The sequence below is a fragment of the Muscardinus avellanarius genome, assembly GCF_963383645.1.
Source record: "Muscardinus avellanarius genome assembly, chromosome: 5".
NCBI classification, from domain to species: Eukaryota; Metazoa; Chordata; class Mammalia; order Rodentia; family Gliridae; genus Muscardinus; species Muscardinus avellanarius.
This window is the reverse complement of record NC_137790.1, coordinates 12,034,977-12,058,405: the sequence shown is the minus strand read 5'-3', so window position 1 is coordinate 12,058,405 and position 23,429 is coordinate 12,034,977. Positions and strand designations below refer to the sequence as shown.

General features: G+C 47.8%; 1 protein-coding gene across 1 annotated transcript in view; it reads left to right on the top strand.

The window, feature by feature from the left end:
* The window catches only part of LOC308263432 (uncharacterized protein), a gene marked incomplete at both ends in the record, with an annotated part of 70,356 nt that extends 47,262 nt beyond the window's left edge, over nt 1–23,094 (top strand). Inside the window, 6 exons of the mRNA XM_080696458.1 lie at nt 5,834–5,991; nt 13,632–13,872; nt 15,017–15,160; nt 17,307–17,328; nt 18,451–18,568; nt 22,807–23,094. Coding sequence (XP_080552584.1) covers nt 5,834–5,991; nt 13,632–13,872; nt 15,017–15,160; nt 17,307–17,328; nt 18,451–18,568; nt 22,807–23,094 — 971 coding nt within the window. The remainder of the gene's footprint in view (nt 1–5,833; nt 5,992–13,631; nt 13,873–15,016; nt 15,161–17,306; nt 17,329–18,450; nt 18,569–22,806) is intronic.
* Between the last annotated feature and the right edge of the window lie 335 nt (nt 23,095–23,429).

Below are 23,429 nucleotides of genomic sequence, written 5' to 3'. Positions count from 1 at the left end.
TAATAGTCCCAGGAATCGTAGAGCCCTATAAGTCCCGTTAATTAATATGTACATACCTTGCTAGTTTACATGATGTAGTTTTAGATGGATTCAAAAAAGCTTAGCGGGAGAGTTTTTTTTTAAAGGGCAAAATAGGGCTGGCGTGGTGGCACACACTTGTAATCCCAGCGCTTGGGAAGCTGAGACAGGAGGATCACGCAGGGTCAAAGCCAACCTCAGCTACTTAGTGAGGCTCTCAGCAACTTAGTGAGACCCTGTTTCCAAATAGAGTATAAAATAGGTCTGAGAGTATAGGTCTGAGAGTATAGCTCAGAGGTAGAAAAAGGCCCTGGGTTCTACCCCAGTACTACAATAAATAAATAAATTAAATTAAATTAAATGAGAAAATAGATAACATTAAAAACATATATATATATATATATAGGTATGTATATGTATATATGCATAGTCAAAGCACTATCTGTGAAGTAAATACCATCAACCTAAAGATTCTGAAGCTAAGCGTGGTGGTGCACCCCTGTAATCCCAGTATTTGGGAGGCTGAGATAGGAAGATCACAGGTTCAAGGCCTGTCTCAGCAATTTAGTGAGACTCTGTTTCAAAGATAAATGAAATGAATTAATGACTAATAAGCCAGGTGGTAGGAGAGGGTAGCTCAGAGGTAGAATGGCCCTGGGTTTGATCCCCAGTATTAAAAAAAAAAAAGATTCTACCAAGACCCAGACCGCATGAGCCTCTCTCTGCTCTGCAGTCAGAGTGGAGCTCATTAAGCCGACACCATCCCTGGCTCTTCTCTCGCTCAGCCCTCACAGAAGCTTCCTTTAAAAGCAGCAGCCAGGACCCCAGAGCGCATGCCACTGTTGCACGCCCTCCCTCCTCTCCCTTCTGCTGTTCCCCTTCTCAAATACCTCGCCTTCGTGCCTGCCTAAATCCCTGCACCTGCCTTTTTGACACGTCCTGAAATTTCTTTCCGTGACTTCAAGCAAGAACCTTCTAGAGCCAAGTCGAGGGCCCCCCTCTTTGGGGGACCTTCTTGGACCCCATCCAGTGTCAAGAATGTTGCCCATGTGGTGAGCTGAAGTTTGCTCCCACAAGCCCGGCTTTGCTGCGCTTATCCTGCCTCTCAGGCTTCCTGAAGCAACGTAGTCCCCCCAAAACCACCCAGCACTGCTGGAGACCTGCCGCTTCCTGCCCCACGGTGAACATCTCCAGTCTCACAGACACAATCACAGGAAGAGTCTATAAACCTCATCTCCGTCCTCAGCCACTGCTGCTGGCGCCAGCCGCTTAGAGATTATGGGCAGGATCGTCACGTGCCGAGGGGACCACTGTGCCCAGCAGAGTGACTTCACACTTGGTGTTTCTCAAAATATCAGACAGGGAGCCGAGCGTGATGGTGCACGCTTGTAATCCCAGCCCTGGAGAGGCTGAGACAGGAGGATGGCACAGGTTCGAAGCCAGCCTCAGCTACTTAATGAGGCTCTCAGCAACTTAGTGAGACCCTGTTTCCAAATAAAATAGAAAATAGGTCTGGGAGTATAGCCAGGAGCTAGGAAGCCTCTGGGTTCCATCCCCAGCACCACAAAAAAAAAAAAAAAAAAAAAAAGATCAGACAGGGAGGAAGCGAAGGGGAGAGGATGAGAAGAGGGTGCTAGCTGGCCTGGACACCAGCTATTTAAGTGCAGACACGTCGTGCTGCATGTGAGGAAGAAAGAATGTGTGGCCCAGAAGTCTGCTGCCAGCAGCATTGTTATGAAGTCAAGATGTTGTCAGGCTCAGCCAGCCAGGTGTGGTGGCCGAGCACCTGTAACCCCAGTACTTGGGAGGCTGAGGCAGGAGGATTCAAGGGCAGGCTCAGCAATTTAGTGAGACTCTCATCAACTTAGACACACCCTTAGACAGCAGAGTTTCAAAAGAAATAAAATCAGGCTGGAGGTAGAATACTGCTAGGTTCAATCCCCAATACAAAATAAATAAATAAATAAATAAAAGGCTCAGCAAGTTCAGACCAGAGAAAGTAGGTCAGATGGTGGGCCATTTGTGAAATGTAGCAAGAGACCTACAATCTGATTTTTTTTTTTAAAAAAAAGTACTTTAAGTAGTCTGTGAATCATTGAGATCACTCATTGACCAACAAAATCCAAACATTTTAAGGAAGCGTTACGGTGAAATATGTTATGGTGTGGAATGATATGGTTTGGGGGAAACTATTTCTGGGGACCCCTGTTAGGGTACCGGACACAATTTCCCCCAAACCACAACAAAACCCCAAACAGCCAAAACCAGAAAAACCCGCGGGTTCTTGTCCTGAGCTAAGAGTAAAAACACATTAGCCCGGACTCTTGCTGAAGACTTAAAGAAGTTTATTAAAAAGATAGAAATAGCCGGGCGTGGTGGCGCACGCTTGTAATCCCCGCGCTTGGGAGGTTGAGACAGAGGATCGCACAGGTTCAAAGCCAGCCTCAGCTACTTAGTGAGGCTCTCAGCAACTTAGTGAGACACTGTTTTCAAATAAAACATAAAATAGGTTTGGGAGTATAGCCCGGAGGTAGAAAGCCCCTGGGTTCCACTCCCAGTACCACCAAAAATAAAAATAAAAAATAAAAAGATAGAAATACAGAAGACAGTTAAAGCCCCATGCCAGAATGGCATGGGGGGGGAGGGGGTTCAAATGAATGCCCCACCTAAGATACAGCATGGCCTTTTTATACCCATGACCTCCATCTTGTTTACGTAATTCTGAAAAGTAAATGTCCCTGTAAGGTTCCTCCCCATACCCTGTAAGGTACCTCCCCCCAGCAAGGTGTCTTCTTTCATGAAGGTCCAAGCTAGATTAGTATGTAGATCTGTCTTTAGAAAGAGGAAGCCCTAGCTCCCCTCTCCTACTCACTTGCTAATTACTTTTAGCTAAATCAATCTAAGTTTCAACAGCTGTTTGCTTCCTGACCAAAGCCAAGCCCTTCTTTCTCCAGGTCTGCCATTTTGACACAGTTATTTCTGAAATATATCTGTTAATAATCAGAGCTTTTTCAAATCTTCCTAAGCCATTCCCAATACTGGTACAGGAAGGAAGGGAAAAATGTAAACCATTGAAAACTTGCTTTTGTCCAGTTATTTTAGGTTTGGAGTTTTTTGTTTTTTTTTTTTAACAACATTCTCTTATCATTGAAATCACACAATAAGTCTTCAGTGAGAACATTTTAAGGATCTTCTTCCCTTCTGTAGATTAGAAAATGAAGACCTATTAAATTGTTCAAGGCCACTTAGCTAATTAAATGACAAAGACAGACCAGAACATAGTCAGCCTAACTAAGCCCAGGTTAATGTTCCCTGCAGCTTACTGCAGATTCATTCCCAAGCTAAACCGAAGCGACGGGTGTCTTTATCCACATGCCCCTGTGGATAAAATGGAAAGGTAGTTTCCCCAACAGGATGGCCAGATGGATTTACAACAAGGTAGAGAGCGTCACACAATGGGTATTGCTTAGTGGATTCTTTTACAATGTACAACCTTTATACAGCAGAGTCCTCAGTCCTCACTCCTTCTCTTCCTGGGAACAATAATGACATCCACTGAATTTTGTCACCTGTCGTCAGCCAGGTGTGTCCTTGTCTAAGATGTTAAGATGTCCCAACATGAGATATAAAGAGACCTAGCCACTGTCCTCTAGGGACTCATCACCCAACACTAAAGGACGGGGCAGAATAATCAGGGCTTTCATGAGCCTTTCAAGTGATTCTGACACTTGCCAAATTAGAGAACTGCTGAAATGCTAATAGAAGGATGGACGGACAGAAGGATGGATGGATGGACTGATAGATAGATGGATAAGTAAGAGCCTATAAATTTCTCATGAGCTGAGAGGTCAGTCCCCTAGCTGATCCCACATTATCAGCCAGGATCTAGGCTGGGGCCACTTCTGCCAACTCACAGGCCACATGGCCCTATAATTCACCAAAAATAAACCACATGTTTGAGTCGAATATGCTGAAGTTGGATGGAAGAAACCGGCCCCTGAATCTAGTACATGAGACAAAAATGGATGAGGAGCCGGGATAGCAGGGTACCAGCTACAACCATTAGGGACGCAAGCACAGAAGACGAGGGAGGGAGGCAAGAGATGCGGCAGGTTCCTCTCAGCCTCTCCTCCATCCATCCGATACTTAAGAAGTGTCCACTATGAGCCATGTGCTGTTTCAAGTGCCCTGGGATGCCTGTAGTTGGTTCTGGGACCAGTGTACCCTTGAGAACTTTGTGTGTGTGTGTGTGTCTGTGTGGTACTGGAGATGGAACCCAGGGGCATTTTCCCTCTGAGCTACCCCTTCCCTAGCCCTATTTTTCATTCTTTATTTTTCATTCTTTATTTTGAAACAGAGTCTCACCAATTTGTGAAGGGCCTTACTAAGTAGCTGAGACTGGCTGCAAACCTGCAATCCTTCTGTCTTAACCTCCCAAGTACTGGAATTACAAGCGTGCACCACTACACCGGGCTACAATGACTTGCTCTTAATGAGTAGGGTTTGTTCTCCTGGCTCTCTTGGCACCCAGTGCACTGGGCTTTGCTCACGAGGGTGGTATTGGTTGGCAAGGGTTGGGTGTAGGGAGTCCAGGTGTCCTGGGCAGCTGGAGAAGGGGCCTGGTGCTAAAGGGGCCTGGGACCAGGAAGGACCTGGATGACATTCTGGGTACTGCCAAAATAAGCAAAGAGGGATTGAAACAGTAACCTAGATTTTATTCAGTAGTGTTCCCAGGAAGAGAAAAAGCTGAGCCTTGTTTATTCAAAGGAGACTGGGTGTCTTACAGGAGAAGTTAAGAAGCAGAGAGGTGGGGCAAGCAGAGTTGGGGAAGTTAAAAGATGACAAAATTTGGATGGCAGCCATGCTGTCAGACCATCCTTCCTGGTGGTTTCAAAGAAATGGCACTAAGATCCTTGAAGAAGACACTCAGAGGTTGTAGGAGACACACCCACATTTCAGAGGGACAGAGGAAGGATTCCCAGGTGTAAGCCCTTTTTAGAAAGGCTCCCAGCCAGAAAGACCTGGGTCTTGTGATCACGTGCTGGGAAAGGTGCCCTTTAGGCAGCCTGGGGTGTTCCGGTCAGGAGCGCAGGGGAGGCCAGGTCACTCTAGGAGTGTGGTTGTAGGCTGCTAGGAACCACGCTGAAATGGGTCAGGTCTCTTAGGGATAAGAGTCCTTAGAGAGCCGGGCGTGGTGGCACACACTTGTAATCCCTGCATTTGGGAGGCTGAGACGGGAGAATCACGGTTCGTGGCCAGCCTCAGCTACTTAGTGAGACCTGTTGCAACTCAGTGAGACCCTGTTTCAAAATAAAAAAATTAAGGGTAGGGTGTGTAGCTTGGAGGTCAAATGCCCTGGGTTCTATCCCCAGTACTGTTAAAAAAAAAAAAAAAAAAAAGAGTCCATAGAGCCAAGAGTTTTCTGCAGCAGTATCTGCATGGGGCTTGGGGCCCAAGAGTGCCCTGCCGCTGCTGCAAGGCCAAGGAGGTAGGTATATCCAGAACAGGGAGGCTCGCTGCCACCTGACAAGCATGTAAAATGGATCAGAATTCCTGCATATTCTCTTTTTTATGTATACCAGCAAGAAGGCCAGAAACCACACTTTGAAACCGATAGGAAAGGAAAGGAACCCACTGGAATCCCCCTGGGGCCCTCCAGCCCGCTGTGTTTCTGAGACACTGTCTGGGATACACGTGTGGGCCCTGTTTTGAGGGGGTGCCGCCAGGTTGCAGTGGTTAGAAGATTCTCATGATCACTGTGGCCCAGTCTATAAATGACAAGGCCCTAACCCGCTCGCTGTGTTATCCTCAGCAGAAACGAAACCCTCCTGGATGGTGGCCATCACCCTCATAGGCTTGGTCTTCGCCGTCTTCCTGCTTCTCCTGGGCTGCTTCGCCTTGCTGTGGTTTGTTTACAAGAAGACCAAGAACACCTTCTCTCCCGGGAATTCTCTCCCACAGCACCTGAAAGAGGTAGGTAGGGTTGAAGTGTGATGTGGATTAGAAAACCCCTATTGGGAAGAATTGTCTTAAAAAATAAGGGCCTCCTAATTCCAGATGTGTTTTGTTGGAGAATAGTACACACCTCGTGTGCTGGGCCATTCTTCCCACGTGCCCATCTCAGAGAAGTTTGAGGTCGCGGAACAGCCCTTGGGAAAGATGCAACCCTAACCCTAACCCTAACCCTAACCCTAACCGTCCTGCCACTTGGACGGCTCCTTCTCTGGTCTTCTCAGCCCAATCTTTTTTAAGCAAAGGTGATGGTTGTGAGGCAGAAAAGGCAAAAGCAAAGCCCACGGGGAAAAGATGAGAAAGAGAAAAATCTAAGCGAAGAACCAGGAGGAGAAGCACATTTTCAGTTTTGGAAGATCTGTTAAATTCCAGGAGGTATATCCTAGACTTTCGGAAGGCTACTTTCAAAAAATTTATAAGGGAAAAAAAAAAAAGGTTCCAGCTATTGGTTGTAGGACTGAAGAGGCCCTAAGAAAAGAAATTCCAGATATATACTCAACCTTCCCTATCTGTGGGTTCCAAGTCTGTGGATTCAACCAACTGCAGATTAAGTATATTTAGGGGAAAATTTCATCTGTGCTGAACATTAGAGACTTTTTATTGTCATTAATCCATATGCAATGTACTATAACAACTGTTTCCAAAGTATTTACAACATATTAGGTGGTATAAATAATCCAGACATGACTTAAAGTATAAAGTAGGATGTGCCTAGGTTACATACTAATACCATGCCGTTTTGTGTGAAGACTTTATGGATTTGGGTATCCACAGGAGTCCTGCGACGCCCCCCCCCCGTGGACACTGAGCAGCAATTATATACACTGACACCTGAAAATTAAAATTTGCCCAGCTAAAAGGACTTATTTTTGGCCTCGGTTCACAGGAAATATACTCTAAGATAGACATATGCGTTCAGAAGGCTTAATGGGGGTTTTCGTGGGAATGATACCTCTAAGGGAGTAAGAAAGAAGCCGAGCTGTCTTGCAACAACAGAGGCCTCCACCAATCCCGCAGGGGCTCTCGAGCTGGAATTGACATGTAGGGATATACCAAGCTGAGGCAGGAGGGCCGAGCCTGCAATGCCTCACTGGCCATGTGTTGGACGTGGGCGGCACCCAGGAAGGAGGCCTCAGCTAGGGTGAGGTTCAAGACATCAGCAGCCAGTATTCCTGGCCGCTAGGGGGGGCAAGCACCCCGCTCCTGAAGGGAGATCTGGATGACACACCACAGTGTCCACTACAGTCCACCCCTCGTACCAGTCACATCCACTGGGAGCTGCTCCTCCAGGATATAGGCTGATTTCTTTACCTGGGGAAGGTTAGTAGAGCAAACTCCATCCTCCACCACTGCAGCTGGTCCTAAGACCACAAGTAATATCCATGGTTTCCTCATCTACTATCCCTTCCAGAGTCCCCTTTTCCCCTCCTGTGACTAGCTTCTGTTGGTGTAGGCTGCAACCTGTGAGAACTGAGCTGTGGCCACCAGGTCCTTCCCAGGCAGTGGCCACTCTGCCATTTCCCCCAAGACTCTGTGTCTTCTTTTAATAGGGACGCCAGTCATAGTGATCACAGACAGACCCACTCTATTCCAGTATAACCTCATTCTTACGTAGTCACATCTTCAATGATATTTCCAAATAAGATCACATTCTGAGATACTATGGGTCAGGACTTCAACATGGAACTTTACTGGGACTCGATTCAAGAAGCAGTGTTCATTAGCATCAGAATTAGGTGGGGGAGAACCAGCAGATGCCCAGCACTCAGTGGGGTGCCACCAGGACGCCATAGCACCTTGCCCCTCCTGGTGATCAGAGCCGCTCTTACATCCACCGATTCTGAACCCACGTGTCCCACCTCTTGGGGCCACAGCAGCACCTGGTGGTCATTGGTTCTGGGTGCACGCCAGGTACTGGGGCAGGTGTTCTGGAGTTCAGCAGGCCCTCCGTTATTCTTTGAGGCCTGCAGCTGCTGGCTATGCAGTGTGTGTTACGGTCGGTGGAGCCCATGGGCCCTCTTGGCTATCAGGATTGGTTGGCTAGGGCTTCCATAAAGGAGATACCCTGCAAACTGGGTGTCTTAACCAGCAGCAATTTGCTGTCAGTTCTGCAAACTGTAAGTCTGAGATGAAGTTGGGGGCAGGGTTGGCTCCTTCCGAGGGCTGTAAGGCAGAATGTGCTCCAGGCCCTTCTAGTTTCTGCTGGATTGCTGACAACCTTTGGTGTTCCTTGGCTTGTAGAAGCATCACCCCAACTTCATCCCCCTCCTCATATCGCTTCCTCCTGGGGTGTGTGCCCATGTCCAGGTTTCCTCTTTTCTCTTTTTTGTGGGTCTGGGGATGGAACCCAGAGACATTTGACCTCTGAGCTATATCCCCTGCCCTATTTTTTATTCTTTATTTTGAAACAGGGTCTCACTAAGTTGCAGAGACCCTCACTAAGTAGCTGAGGCTATTCGCGAACCGCGATCCTCCTGTCTAGGCCTCCCGAATGCTGGGATTACAAGCGTGCACCACCACGCCCGGCTCAGTTTTCCTCTTTTAATAAGGACACCAGGCATATGGTTCAGGAACCCACTCTCCTCCGATCTGACCTCATTATGACTTAACTCATCACATCTTTAATGATGATACTTCCAAATAAGTTCACATTCTGAGGTAATAGGGGTTAAGACTTCAGTGTGGAACTTTACAGGGACACAATCCAAGACCTTGGTGGTGCTGACTGATGCTCTGAAGGGCACAGAAATAAACCGCTCCTGAAATAAGAGTCAACTCCAGTCCACATACACTGCTGTCCCTTCCAGAGGGCGGGAGAGTCTTTGTCCTTCAACTTGCTGGGGCGCCAGCTGGTCTCCTTGGGGGATGCTTCATGCCTGGGGCTCAGCACTGATCTCTCTTATAGGCAGGTTGGACACACAACAGCAGCTATGGCTCCATCGTCCTTGGGAAGCAGGAGCCCCGACTTTTGGTCCATGCTGAGCCTCCACCCCTGTACCTGCCCCTGTGGCTGCTGTGTTCATGAGCCACTGGGCCGTGTAACGTGGCAAAAGCGTCCCCTGGCTGTGCCACCTGGTATCTGCTTGGTCATGCCCCCTTTCTATGGCACAGGCTCTCAGTGAGAGTTAATAACTGTTACAGAAAGCCCCACATGTTCAGCTGCACACCAGCTTTGACTCTATGAGAAGCAACATCTTAGTTTGCTGGGTTCCATCGCATGACCAGCAGTCCAGCTGTCTTGGCATATGTGCAAGAATTCTAGTCGTTTCTACCGGTAACACTAGTTTGCCCTAGTTTTCAGTATGTGAGAAAGAGTCGGTGTTCTTTAAGATAATACTTATCTGGACATTCCGGTTCGGGCCTGTTCACATAGGCCCCTGGACTTGGCTAGGTTCTTGAGAATGAAAAAGGATGCTTCAGGAACATAGGATTTTACTGTAATCCTTTCTTTCAAAGATGACACCCGTGATAAATTGTCCTTGAGTTGGTGAGGATGCCCCAGTACAGCCCTCTTCACAGGACCCCTCAAACTTCACTGATGGGGCAGGTCCCTGACTCTCCCCCCAAATGAGTTCCCTACCCGCTGCAGTATGTGTGCCTTAGGACTTCTTTTCCTTCTGGTTCTATTAATGTATTTTTGTGAGAGCTAATATTGGGCCTTTGTCCCTGCACCAACCCGTCAATGAATGTGGGCTGCCCCTGGGAAGGACATGTGGTCTTATCCTAGACAATGGCCCGTGACCGACACATCCCAAAGAGCGACCCAGCTGCGAGCTGTTTCAGCTGCTCATATTCCCGGAATCTGGAGAACAAGTGTTTTGACCTGAAGAGGATCTGGGTAGCACAGGACAGCCACTGTGGACACAAAGTAGAATGCATGGCCACAGTGTTTCAGAACAGCTAGAACCTTCTAGAAGGCATGCCACTGAGTCCTGCAGCACCTGAAAGAATCAAGAATCCTGTATGATGAGCTTTTATGAAGCTGAGCTGGAACAGAGAGGACAAAGGGGCGGGCTCTTCCTCTGGGGAGAAGGTGTTTGTTAACTGAGAATCAAGAGGAAACCAAACTACACACCTGCTATTTTTGTTCCTTGCCTTCACTATCAAAGGAACTGGTCAGACAGGAAAGAACCGAGACCAATCAAAGCCGAGGCAAGTGTAGGGAAGGGGCTGTTGGAAGGAGCTTTTGCTTCCCAAACTAGAAGACCGTGCAGTATCTGAGAGCTGAGGTGTGTGGGGATGCTGGAGAGGGCTAAGGAGTGGGGTGAAGGAAACTGCAGAGGATATTGGGCTCCCCACATCACCAAGTGTCCCAGTGTGACTCGAGTTTACAGTGTGTTAACCACGACCCAGGGGATCATTTGGAGCTGGGGAGATGTGCTGGGGAGGGAGACTTTGTGTTGTTAAAAGCAACAAGGAGTTTTATCCAACACTGAGCTGTTGAGCTGGGTCCCACCGTGACATTCGGCCTCCTGTCTGCTGTGCTGACATTGAGGGTCTCTTCGCTGATTTCCCCTTCCTCTCCGGGAGGATCCAGGGAATAGCCGGTCCTCGTGAATCTACTGGATGTGAGGGCTCGCCCTCTGGAGCTTCCTCCATTGCCCAGCCGGGATCTGGACTCTGCAGCTGTCTCCATGAGCTGCTCAAGGACAAATGCAGAAATTGTGCCAGGTGCACAGGGTAGGCAGAGCGGCCACCTCCCAAGTCAAAAGGCTGAATGTAGATACTGCACTAAGAAAGAATGGACTGATGGATTAAGATGCAACCAGGGGATTCTGTCTGAGGGGATGGGTTAAAAAGACAAAGGTCTAAAGAATGTTTCTTCATCTAATCGTGAGAATTGGAGGGCATTGCTGCCCTAGGAGGATGCAGAATAGGATAGCAGTAGAAATTTCCAGAAATGGGTATGGGCATCTTGGTTGCTCCCAGTGCTGGAGAGACGGGCAAGACTGGACCGTGGTTCCCGTCCTCAGCTGGCCCTGTCTGTGGGAGATGAACTCCGACGAGTCAAATCCATCACTCAGAAGCCACGCGGTCAATAGGAGCATCTCAGAAGCCACGCGGTCAATAGGAGCATCTCAGAAGCCACGTGTATTTTAATTTTCTAATTTTCTAGCAGACACATCTGTTTGTTTGTTTGTTTGTTTGTTTGTTTGTTTGTTTGTTTGTTTGTACTGGTATTACAGGCATGCACCACAGCACCTGGCTTTGGTAGACATATTTTTATTTTTAAGAGGAAAAAAAAAACAGATGAAGAGCCAGACATGGTGACACAGGCCTGTAATCTCAGTACTTAGGAGGCTGAAACAGGAGGATCACAAGTTTGAGGCCAGCCATAGCAACTTAGTGAGGACCTCTACAACTTAGTGAGACCCTGTTTCAAAATAACAAAATAAAATAGAGCTGGGATTGTAGCTTGGAGGTAGACTGCCCAAAAAAGGAGAGAGGAAAGGAAGAGAGAAAGAAGTGACATAAACATTAATATTGTATTTTATGTAACCCAATATATAAAAATAGCATCATTTAACATGTAACCGATATATATTTTAAATTAGTAAGGTGTTCTTTTTTTTTTTCTTTTGTGGGTCTGGGGTTTTAACCCAGGGGCATTTGACCTCTGAGCTACAGCCCCTGCCCTATTTTTTATTCTTTATTTTGAAACATGGTCTCACTAAGTTGCAGAAGGCCTCACTAAGTAGCCGAGGCTGGCCACGAACCGTGATCCTCCGGTCTCAGCCTCCCAAATGCTGGGATGACAAGCGTGCGCCTCCACGCCCAGGCTCCACATTCTCTTTAAAACATAGCCTTCTAGACTGATATGTTTTTCATACTCACCATAGCTGTCAAGTCAGACTGACCACATTTCAAGCAGCTTGTGGCTGCCATCCTGGGCAGTGCAGAGCTGAGGGTTGAAATCAAAGGGCCCGCTAACCCGGCCCCAGGATGCTCGCGTGTGTTTAGGCCTGCAGCCTCCCTGCTTCCTAGAGACAGGCTGTGCGAGCCCCACGGCGTGAGGATTGGGCCAGGGGGCCGCCCTGTCGCACCGGGGATGTTGCTCGTGGTAGGCACGCTTGGCACATGAGGCCCCGGCTTCAGCCCCCAGCCCCACACGGGGACCCATGAGTGCTGAGTGAGTGAGCCGTACACCTCATTGTCGCATCTTTTTAAAGTCCAAACACCCTAAGGTTTCCACCGCGACCATCGAGCGTTACATTAAGAGCGCAGTTTGGTGGCATTCGGCATGTTCACGTTGTTAGGCCGCCATCTCCACTTTCCAGAACTTCCTTCATCTTCCAGAATCAGAACTCTTTATCACTCCTGTCCCTTCTCCCCAAGACGCTGGCCACAGCCATTCTCCTGCCTGTCTCCATGAATGTGACTCATCTACACATCTCGTTTAAGGGAATCCTGGAGTATTTGTCATCAGTGTGTGTGTGTGTGTGTGTGTGTGTGTGTGGTACTGGAGGTGAAACCCAGGGGCCTTCTATCTCTGAGCTACGCTCCCAAACCTATTTCATACTTTATTTTGGAAACAGAGTCTCACTAAGTTGCTGAGAGCCTCACCAAGTAGCTGAGGCTGGCTTCGAACCCGTGCGATCCTCCCGTCTCAGCCTCCCAAGCGCGGGGATGACAAGCGTGCGCCACCACGCCCGGCTTATTTGTCATCTTATGACTGGCTTGCTTCACTCAGCGTAATGTCTGGAAGGCCCGTTCACACTGTAGCTGCATCAGAACGCCCCCTCTTTAAAGGCTGAAGGAGATGCCATTGTACGTCTACACCACATTTCTCACGCTTGTCCCTGGGCGGACAATGGGTCTGCTGCTATCTCTGTTTATTGTTAACAATGCCGCTGTGAACACGGGCGTACCAAAGATCACGGCCACAGGCTGCTTTTATTCTCTCAGGAACATAACGGCATTGTTAGATAATAGGGCCATTCCACGTTTAATGTTTGAAAGAACCACTAGTGTAATTGTAGTCCTGGGCATTGAGCCCAGGAGCACTCTACCGCTGAGCCATCTCCAGCCCTTTGTATTTTTTTTTAATTAATTTATTTTTTAAATTGGTGCATTGTAGTCATATATCAATCACATTGGAGTACAAGACTTGAGAGGATATACAAGCACACATCATCCAATTAGCCCTCCTCCAGCCCCCGTCCCATTCCCTCCCCCTCCCTCCATCCCACACTTCTTTGGTGATTTACTTTGATACATTTGTTTATGTACCTCCTGCATTTTAAAGAGGCTCCGTCCTCCAGTATTACATACCCTCTGATTGGTCACATTAGTTGCTTCACTTAGGCCGGTGCTGGGGCCAGCGAGGCCGGCATCGGAGCCTGCCTTGAGGCAAGGCCGGTATTTTTTGTTTTGAAACGGGCTCGCCAAGCTGCTGAGGCGGGCCTCGAACCTGAGCTCCTCCTATCTCAACCCAAGCACTGGAGTGACAGGCGTCTGCCACCATGCCTGGCTTGACTGTTAAACTTTTTAAGTGATCTTTTCTAGCCTCAGAGGTACGTACAAAATCTACGTACGGCCACAAAAAGAAATGCTGGTGGCTAACCCTCCTCTCTTTCTTTTTTCTTTTCTTCCTCCTGCAGTTTTTGGGTAACCCTCATCACAGCACACTTCTGTTTTTCTCTTTCCCGCTCTCCGAAGAGAATGAAGTTTTTGACAAATTAAGTGTCATTACAGAAGACTCTGAAATGAGCAAGCCAAGTCCTGGTGACAGCTGCAGCCTGGGGACCTCGTCTGGCCTGGGACCCCCGGAACTGGTTTCCCAGGAGGAAACCCACTCCGCCGGACACAGTGACTCCCCGCTCCTCACGTCCGCCTCGGAGGGTGACCGGACCTGAAAAGGCCCCGCACGCGCACCTCTCAGAGACTCCACTTGTCCAAACAACCAGAGATGGATTTTAAAGACTCATTGTGGCAACAGTTTTCCATCTTAGGAACTCACTGTTTTATAAAGATTTTAATGATTTAAAAAAACAACAACTGGGAGCTGGGCGTGGTGGCACATGCTTGTAACCCCAGCACTTGGGAGGCTGAGATGGGAGAACTGCAGGTTCACGGCCAGCCTCAGCTACTTAGTGAAGCTTTCTGCAACTAAGTGAGACCCTGTTTCAAAAGAAAAAAGAAAATAGGGCTAGGGGTGTAGGTCGGAGGTAGAATGCCCTGGGTTCCATCCCCAGTACCACACACAAAAATTGGAGCCAGGCATGCTAATGTACCTCTGTAATTCCAGTACTCAGGAAGCTGAGATCCTTAGCAACTTAACAAGACCCTATTTCAAAATAAATGATTTTTTAAAAGGTGCTGGGGGTGTAGCTCAGAGGTAGAATACTCCTGAGTTCAACCCCCAGTACCAAAAAAGAGAAAAAAGAAAGTAGCCATTTTGGCCACTGAGTATGTCACTTTCATCCTCTTCTACTCACTAAAACAGGACCATGTTTTAATTCTGAGAAGCACAAATATTTAAAATTAGGAATAAAATCCGGACGTGGTGGCACACGCTTGTAATCCCCGCGCTTAGGAGGCAGAGACAGGAGGATCACGCAGGTTCGAAGCCAGCCTCGCTGGCTTAAGAGGCCCTGTTTCCATATAAAATAGGTCTGGGAGTGTAGCCTGGAGGTAGAAGGGTTCCATCCCCAGTACCACCAAAAAAAAAAAAAAAAAAAAATTAGGAATAAAAAATAGAGATGCTACGAAATCCTTCAGAGTACTAATAGGCTGGCAAAAAAAAAAAAATTCAAGAGTGGTCAGCGCCACACTAGACAGACATGAACTTTTTTGAATTCTCAGGAAGATTTCTTTGAAGAGATTTCTTTTCCTACCTGTGTGTGTTTCACTTACTACTGGTGCTCTGTTAAAACTTTCTATCGAGCCTGTATGTGTTTGTGTTAGTCGGCTTTTGGTTGTTGTAACACAATGCCTGATGTAAACAAGTTCACAGAAGAAAAGGTTTTGGCTTGTGGTTTCTGAGGTCTCAGTCCGGGCCGCAGCCCTGTTGCCCTGGGCCTGTGTCAGCACAACACGTCAGGGCGGAAGCACGTGTCAGAGGGAGATGCTCACCTCCTAGACGCCAAGAAAAGAGTAAAACGCCAGGGCCCCAGTATCCCCTTCACAGGTGCACCCCCAGTGACCTAACTTCCTCCGAGGCAAGAGGCCCCACCCCTTAAAGGTCCTACCGCATCCCAGGCGCACCATAGGCCTGTGGGCCACTGGGGGCATTTATTATCCGAAGCATAACGTGTTAATGGTACCACTCTTGTGCAATTATTAGACAGTGAATTCGCTCCCACTGGCCATTTTCGGTGTCCATTCCTTCAACAGGTATTTCTCTGCTCCTGCCTGTTATCAACCAAGCAGGGGCTGGGACTGAGGTGCCTCAGGTGTGTGGAAGCTGCAAAGAATGGAGGGTCCCCAGACCTTGTACAGCACAGACATTAGCTTTGGCTTGCCATTTTCTTAATGTGTCCATGGGGATCAAAAGACCTAAGGGTCAAGGCCAGCACCAGCAGATAACAGGCACCCGATAAATGGCAGAGGTCCTTATCACCTTAGAGGTATGTCTGTCTCTACAAATGCAGTGACAAATGTCTTCCCTTCTGTGCCAGACTGTCCAGCTTTAAAGCAGCTGCATCCATGGCCCCCAAATAGGAAAACCACTTTTCAAAGTCATTTGACACTGGAGACTGAGAATAGCTCAGTGGTAGCGCACTTGCCTAGTAAGCACGCAGCCCTGAGTTTTATCTCCAGCACCACAATTAGAGGGAAAAGGAAGCCACCTGGCATGTCACTGGGGATGTAGCTCGGTGGTAGAACACTTGCCTAGCATGAGCAAGGTCAATAGTTCAAGCCTCAGTGCCACAAATAAATCATTTGACATTTTTATTTTTTTAATACTTAGTGAGATACTGTCACCTGTGTTGTTTTTTGTTTTGTTTTATTGTTGTTGTTGTTGTTGTTGTTGTTGTTGTTTTGGTGGTACTGGGGATGGAACCCAGGGGCCTTCTACCTTTGAGCTACACTCCCAGACCTATTTTATATTTTATTTGGAAACAGGATCTCTCAAGTCAGCTGAGGCTGGCTTCGAACCTGCGTGGTCCTCCTGTCTCAGCCTCCCAAGCGCGGGGATTACAAGTGTGCGCCACCACACCCAGGTGTCACCTGTGTTTATTTTGTTCATATTTTATTTTATGTATATGTGGAACATATTGAAAGTGGAGTACATTTAGATTGTGCTTAGTGCCCTCTCCCCCCACCCCCAGTTTCCCTTCCCCCTCCCAACACTGAGTGTCCAGGTTAACCATGCTATTTCATACTTTTACACATATTCGGATATAGCTCCTCCATTAATCCACCTCAGGCTTCTTCCTCTCCTGTCCTTCTATCCTAACTTTGCTGAGAATTCCCCTCCATTATCTGGAGTCCCTCATTTGACATTTTTAGGAGAAATAGATCCAAATAAAATTTACTACAATCTTAGTAGAAATTTAATTTGTGTGCTGCAAGACAAGTTGCATAGAAAACTAAATCTCCCAAAGAAAACTATCCATGGTTTTTCAAAGCATGGATATCTGAAGTACAACTGGTTAGCCAGGCATAGTGGTACACACCAGGAATCCCGGTACTCAGAAGGCTGAGAGAGGAGGATCGCAGGTTGTGACCAGCCTCAGCAACTTAGCGAGTTGAGATGAGACCCTGTTTCCAAAAAGAAGTAGGGGTGGAGGTGTAGTTCAGTGGCAGAATGCCCCTGGGTTCAATCTCCAGTGCCTCTACACACACACAGAGACACCAAAAAAAAAAAAAAGTTTTGTCTCTAGGGAAACAATGAGGGTCTCTAGGCAAAATGAAGGCAAAAATAGAGAAGTCTGCTTAATTTTATAAGGTTATTGTGTGTGTGTGTGTGTGTGTGTGTGTGTGTGTGTGTGTGTGTTTGGGGATGGAACCCAGGGGCATTTGACTTCCGAGCTACACCCCCTGCCCTATTTTTTATTCTTCATTTTGAAACAGGGTCTCACTAAGTTGCAAAGGGCCTCATAAATAGCTGAGGCTGTCCGCAAACTGCGATCCTCTGGTCTCAGCCTCCCAAAGGCTGGGATTACAAGCGTGAGCCACCACGCCTGGCTTATATAAGGTTATTTTATGATGAGTGGGTAATCATGGGATTCAATTCTTACAACATAAAATGTCTAGTGTTTTTTGCTTCATAGTTTGTTGGTGGTGGGGTTTTTTTTGTTATTTTGGGGTTTTTGTTGTTTTTTGCTCAGTTGGTCTTCAGTATCTGAATCGGTATCTATATAACAATGTTTTGACTGAATAGGGATGAGACATTGATTAAACTAAGTAATTAACATGTTTCAAGAAAGCACTGCAGAGCCAGGCACAGTGGCGCGTGCCTGCAATCCTAGTACCTGGGAGGCTGAGACAGGTGGATGCAGATTTGAGGCCAGGAAACAATAATTTAGCGAGACTGTTTCAAAATAAAAACATAAGACTGAAAGTATAGCTCAAAGGTACAAGCCCCCTAGGTTCATTCCCCAGCACCACTCCCCACAAAATAAATCAGTTTAAGACCGTAAGCTTCAGGTTCCCCAGTGACCCAAAGCCCCTTCAAACACGTTACATGCCCCGCCACGTTTCTGGGGTAACCTTTGTCCATCTGCCAGATCTCAATCCTGCCTCTTTCTTCCTTCCAAAGTGTCACAGCTACAGGGTGATTGTGGAATTCAACACGGCACAATTCCAGCTGCTCTGCAACCCTACAAGTTATTAACACAACACTTCACCAAGTTCTTAACTTTACATGGGAAACATTTTCACTTTTAGGAAAATGTTAGCCGGGCATGGTGGTGCACACCTGTAATCCCAGTACTTGGGAGGCTGAGATAGGAGGACTGCAGGTTCAAGACTAGCCTCAGCCACTTAACAAGGCTCTCAGCGATCTAGTGAGACCCTGTTTCAAAATTTAAAAATTAAAATAAGGCTGGGGTGTATCTTGAAGGGAGAATGTCCCTATGTTCAATCCCCAGTACCAAAAAAAATTTTTTTTCCCCAAGGAGAAAAAAACACCAGGAAGAAAAAAGGCTTAGATGTTGGATGAAATGAAGTGTGGCTGGCACTTGGGCATGGCGGCACGTGGCATCGATAGCCCTTGGGATGCGACACAGCCTCTAACGGGCTTGGGAAGAGTCAGGGGCCACCTGGGCTCTGGGAGGGTGGCGAGGCTCTCTTCCTACCCACAAAGGAAACAGTGCTGCAGGAAGAACCCTCAGTCCCCCAGGGAGGCACCCCACAATGGCCAGAGTGGCAGGAACCCCCTCACTCTCACGTGGCATGGTGCTTTTGAATGACTACTTGCAGAGCCGAGTCTGAGGAGCATCAGCTTCCAGCTGCTTTCTGCTCTCTTGGCAGATACATCTTAAAGGCACCTGCTTGCGACTGTAGGACTGAACTGCCCCGGTTCACAAAAGCCTCACAGGTTCCGGAGAGGATCACAGACTACACATGGCATGCGGCTGGAGGTGCGAAGGTAACCACGGAGCGGGGTAAGGGAATTCTCAGGAAGTGTAGGCAACGCGTGCCCATTCACTGAAATACCACTCTGCCTGCTTGATTTGCGTTTCTATAAGTAGGGAGTAAAACGATTCAGCACTGGGACCAGGGCCTGTCATTCTCAGAAATGAAATACACAGTATAGTGGAAATCAGAAGTGCCCCCAGTGAAGCCAGCAAAGAGAGTGGCGATGTTTTAAGAAATGTATAATCTGAGGGGTTTTTTTTAGGGGAGTCGGTGCTAGGGATGGCACCTCCAAGCTACACCCCAGCCCTATTTTTTATTCTTTATTTTGAAACAGGATCTCACTAAGTTGCGGAGGCTGGTCTTGAGCCTACGATCCTCTTGTCTCAGCCTCCCAAGTACTGGGATTACAAGCATGTGCCACCACGCCCTGCTATTTTTCGATGGTATCTACTGATAGATCAAGGGACCGGGTCAGCCTAGGGATTCTGAGAATGGCCAGGCCACTGTAGGTCATCTTGTGATTGCCAGACTGACACCATCATCCTCACACACCTTCCCCCATCTACCTTTCATCAAATTCCCTTTAAAAGAAGCGCCCGCGGGTACCAAAAGCATCTCTCCCCTGCAGAGAGCCCGCATTCTCCTCTGGATGTTTGTCCCGTGCTTTCCTAGATGAATCCCTTTATGCTAACTGAAAGGTCCTTAAATTTATTTCTGTGATATTTGTCAAGGATGCCACTCATCCTGAGTCAAGGTCCCCCTAGCACCCTCCAGTGACACTTCTATGTTAAAAAAAAAAAAAACTCTACAGTCTATTAAAAAAGCAAATGGCACCTTTCATATTCCCCCTTCTCAGTCTTTTTTTTTTTTTAAGTGATTTTGTTACGGTGTGCCCATGCGAGACAAATCGTCCAACGCCAATTGAGTTTGTAATGGTCAGACTTTATTACAGGCTCGTACCTGGACCCAAGCGCATATGTCTCCACAGAGGCGGCAAGGGCCCCGATCTTAACAAAGGGGCACCTTATATACTATTTTTCTGTAAGGTCATTCGTCATTTCCATTGTATTAGCCTGGGCATTCTTGACATTTACAACTTCCATGTTTAAAATCGCTTGACAAAGCACAGATGTTCAGGGGGATAACAGGGGCACACGGAAGAGGGTCTCTGATCTATGGAATGTTTGCTCAGACACAAGGGCAGGGGAGCTGGCTCCGGGCTGGCGCTTCCTTACTCCCACCCGGTGCCTGACTCTTCTTTAAAACTTTTAAGATGAAGAAAGGCTTTAAAATAGAGTCAGCATTATTCTGGGCTAAACCTCCATTAAAGCATACTCTCTAAAAGTACTCTAGTTTATTAGTCACACCATGTTTATTCAAAACATCTTAACACATCTATACTATCAATTCAGACTAAAACCTAAGTTTTTTTTTGTTTTTGTTTTTGTTTTGTTTTGTTTTGTTTTGGTGGTACTGGGGTTCCTGGAAGCCCTTCTTCCTCCGGGCTACACTCCCAGACCTATTTTATATTTTTCAAACAGGGTCTCTTACGCCAGCACAGCTGGCTTCGAACCTGCGCGATCCTCCTGTCTCCACCTCCCAAGCACGGGGATTACAAGCGTGCGCCACCACGCCCGGCTAAAGTATTTAATTAGAAACATAACAATTTTAGAGCCAGGCATGGCCAGGCGTGGTGGCTCACATTTGTGATCTAGTACTTGGAGGCTGAGACAGGAAGACTTGCAGGTTTATGGGCAGGCTCAGCTGCTTAGTGAGGCCCTCCACAAGTTAGTGAGACTCTGTTTCAAAATAAAGAATAAAAAATATAGGGCTGGGGGTGTAGCTCAGAGGTAGAATGCCCTGGGTTCAATCTCTAGTACAAGAAAGAAGAAACAGAAAGAAAAGAAAGAAAAAGAAAGGAAGGAAGGAAGGAAGGAAGGAAGGAAGGAAGGAAGGAGAAAGAAAGGAAGACAAGAAGAAGGAAGAGGAGGAGGAGGAGGGCAGGCAGGCAAGCTAGGCATGGTGATACATATACACCTATAATCTAAGTACTTGGGAGGCTGAGACCAGAGGATCACAAGTTCGAGGCCAGCCTCAGCAACTTAGCGAGACCTTCAGCAACTCAGCAAAACCCTGCTTCAAAATAAAAAGTTAGCCGTGCGTGGTAGCGCACGCTTGTAATCCCCGAGCTTGGGAGGCAGAGACAGGAGGATTGCGCAGGTTCGAAGCCAGCCGTGCTGGATTAAGAGACCCTGTTTCCAAATAAAAAAAAGTATAAAATTAGGTCTGGGAGTGTAGCCCAGAAGTAGAAGGGCTTCCAGGAACCCCAGTACCACCAAAAAAAATAAAAAATTAAAAAATTAAATAAAAAGTTAAATAAGGATAGGGTTGTAGCTTGGATGTAGTATACCCCTATGAGTTCCACGCTCAAAAAAAGTGATTTTAAACTTAAATTTACACTTAAACAAAGAGAAAGCTATTCCCTGGGAATGACCTGCTGTAGTGTTCCCGGGGCCTGCCCTGGACCGAGGAGGTCGGAGCATCACCTGTCCTTGGTCTCAGGGTGTGAGCTTGGAGCGATCCTGCCTCTCTCCCTTCCTCGCTGCGTGGTCCCTGGCGATGGCATAGGCTCCCTAGGATGGGCACAGCAGACGGGCAGAGGACCACTCAAATCACAGGCGTCCTGATCTGCAGGTGTCTGCTCACAGGAGGTAGAATGCCCTGGGTTCAATCCCCAGTACAAAAAAAAAAAAAAAAAAATCCTAGAAAGGAAAAAAATATTCAGAAGCCAAAAAACTAAAGAAATTATTCAAGTGCCATCTCTCACCTCAAAGATATCTGATGGATTGTGTGAGATTTTAGCCCCTACAGGGCTCAGTTGATGGAGAGAAAGCCGAAGGGTCACTCAGGAGAGGGCCCAAGGGAGCTACCCACTCCTCACTATACATGGGTGAATTAGAAATAAGTGAGTCCCCTTCCTTGAGGCTGCCAAAACAAGTCACACTGTCGGTGATCTAAAGAACAGAATTCAGGCAGGTGCACACCTGTAATCCCAGTACTTGGGAGGCTGAGACAGGAGGATAACAGGTTCAAGGACAGCCTCCGCAAACAGTGAGGCTCTGATCAACCTAAGGAGACCTTGTTTCCAAATAGAAATAAAACTGGGTTGGGGGTGTAGCTCAAAGGTAGAATGCCTCTGGGCTCAATCCCCAGCACCACCAAAACAAAATAAAGAATTCAGTCTCAGAGTTTTGGACCCTGGAAGTCAAAACTCAGCATCCCTGGGCTGAACTCAAGGTGACATGGGTCTTTAGAGACCCTGAGGAGAGGCCGCCCCTTCCTTCTCCCAACGTCCGTCACCCTTGGTTTGTGGCTTCACTGGTCTGGTCTCTGGCTCCACCGTGCCCTGCTCTCCTCCTCCCATCGCAGCGTCCCTCTGCTTCTCTGCTATTTGGACACTCGCGACTGTACCAAACCTGGATAGTCCAGGATAAACCTTCCTCTCCATCCTCCTTTCAATCACATTTGTAAAAATCATTTTTTCCCCTGAAAGGCACAGTGGCAGATCCCTGTAATCCCAATACTTGGGAGGCTGAAACAGGAGGATCACAGGTTCAAGGCCGGACTCAACAGTTTAGTGACATTTTTGCACTTTTGGCAACCTAGCAAGACCTTGTTTTGAAACAAAAAAGTAAAAAAGGGCTGGAGGCTTTTAACTCAGAGGTAGAGCACCCCTAGGTTCAAACACACACACACACACACACACACACACACACACACACACACACATTCTCAAAGGTCCTGTTTCCAAATAAGGTCACATTCAGAGGTGCCAGGGTCTCTGGGGTCATCACCCAGAGACCACAGGGAAAGCATGTGGGTATGGGTCTGTGTTTTGGATTCCGCGTGAAGGGACAGACATCCATCTTTCCTGAGAAGTTCTAACCTCAGGCTGGAGCCTGCGCAGGTTTGCAGCCCCACGTCACCCTGCCTGGGTGGTCAAGCAAACCTTCAGGGTTAGTTAGAGATCACAAAACCCGAAAGAATGCAAGAGGCAGCAGAACCACAAGCAGGTCCTCAGCAGCCGCGCCAAGTGTTCAGTGAGGCTGTGTGTGAGAAGGCCTCATAGTGTGAAGACAGACCAATCAGCTCTGCCACGCTGACGCACGCCCCGCCGCCCAGCGGCTTGTGTCTTGCTCCTGTCCCCCGCACCTGGAGGTCAGCTCTGGACTGTTCGACCCTCAGTAGCACCTCCATTCCAAGACCCAGGCGAGCGAATATCCCCAACAGGGACAGAAAGGCGTGCCGCAGCCAGCGGCGCTCTGCCGGAGGAGCGAGTGCCCAGTGTCCCCTGTGGCTGCCAAGTTCATCCGGATGTGCTGCAAGGGCCACTGGGTCAGGAGGATGTGGGCAACCAGGTGTTCAGGCTGCAAAATCCACAGACAGGACGTGAAGGAGCCGGAGCCCCGTCTGCTGGGAGATGTCCAGATTTCTGGGACCAGAAGGGGCTTCGACGGGGCATCTTGCTATCCCTAAGACATTCTAGAAGAAAACAGAAGACGCATGTACACTTTGCTTGAAAGGGCCCAGAGGGTAAATCAGTGCGAGTCATCTTCACCCACCTCTCTCCCCCAACCCTGTGCGCTTCTTGGTGGCAGCCCAGCCTTACCGGAAGGAAGGATCTGATTATACTTTACACTGCGGCTCCTGCCTCCCCTCCGCTCCCCAGAGTTTTATAGCATTTCAGTTCTATTCTCCCCCCACTTTTTTTTCTGTACTAGGAACTGAATCCAGGGGCATTCTGCCTCTGAGCTACACTCCCAGCCCTTTGTTTAATTTTTGTTGCTGTTGTTCTGAAACAGGTTCTTGCT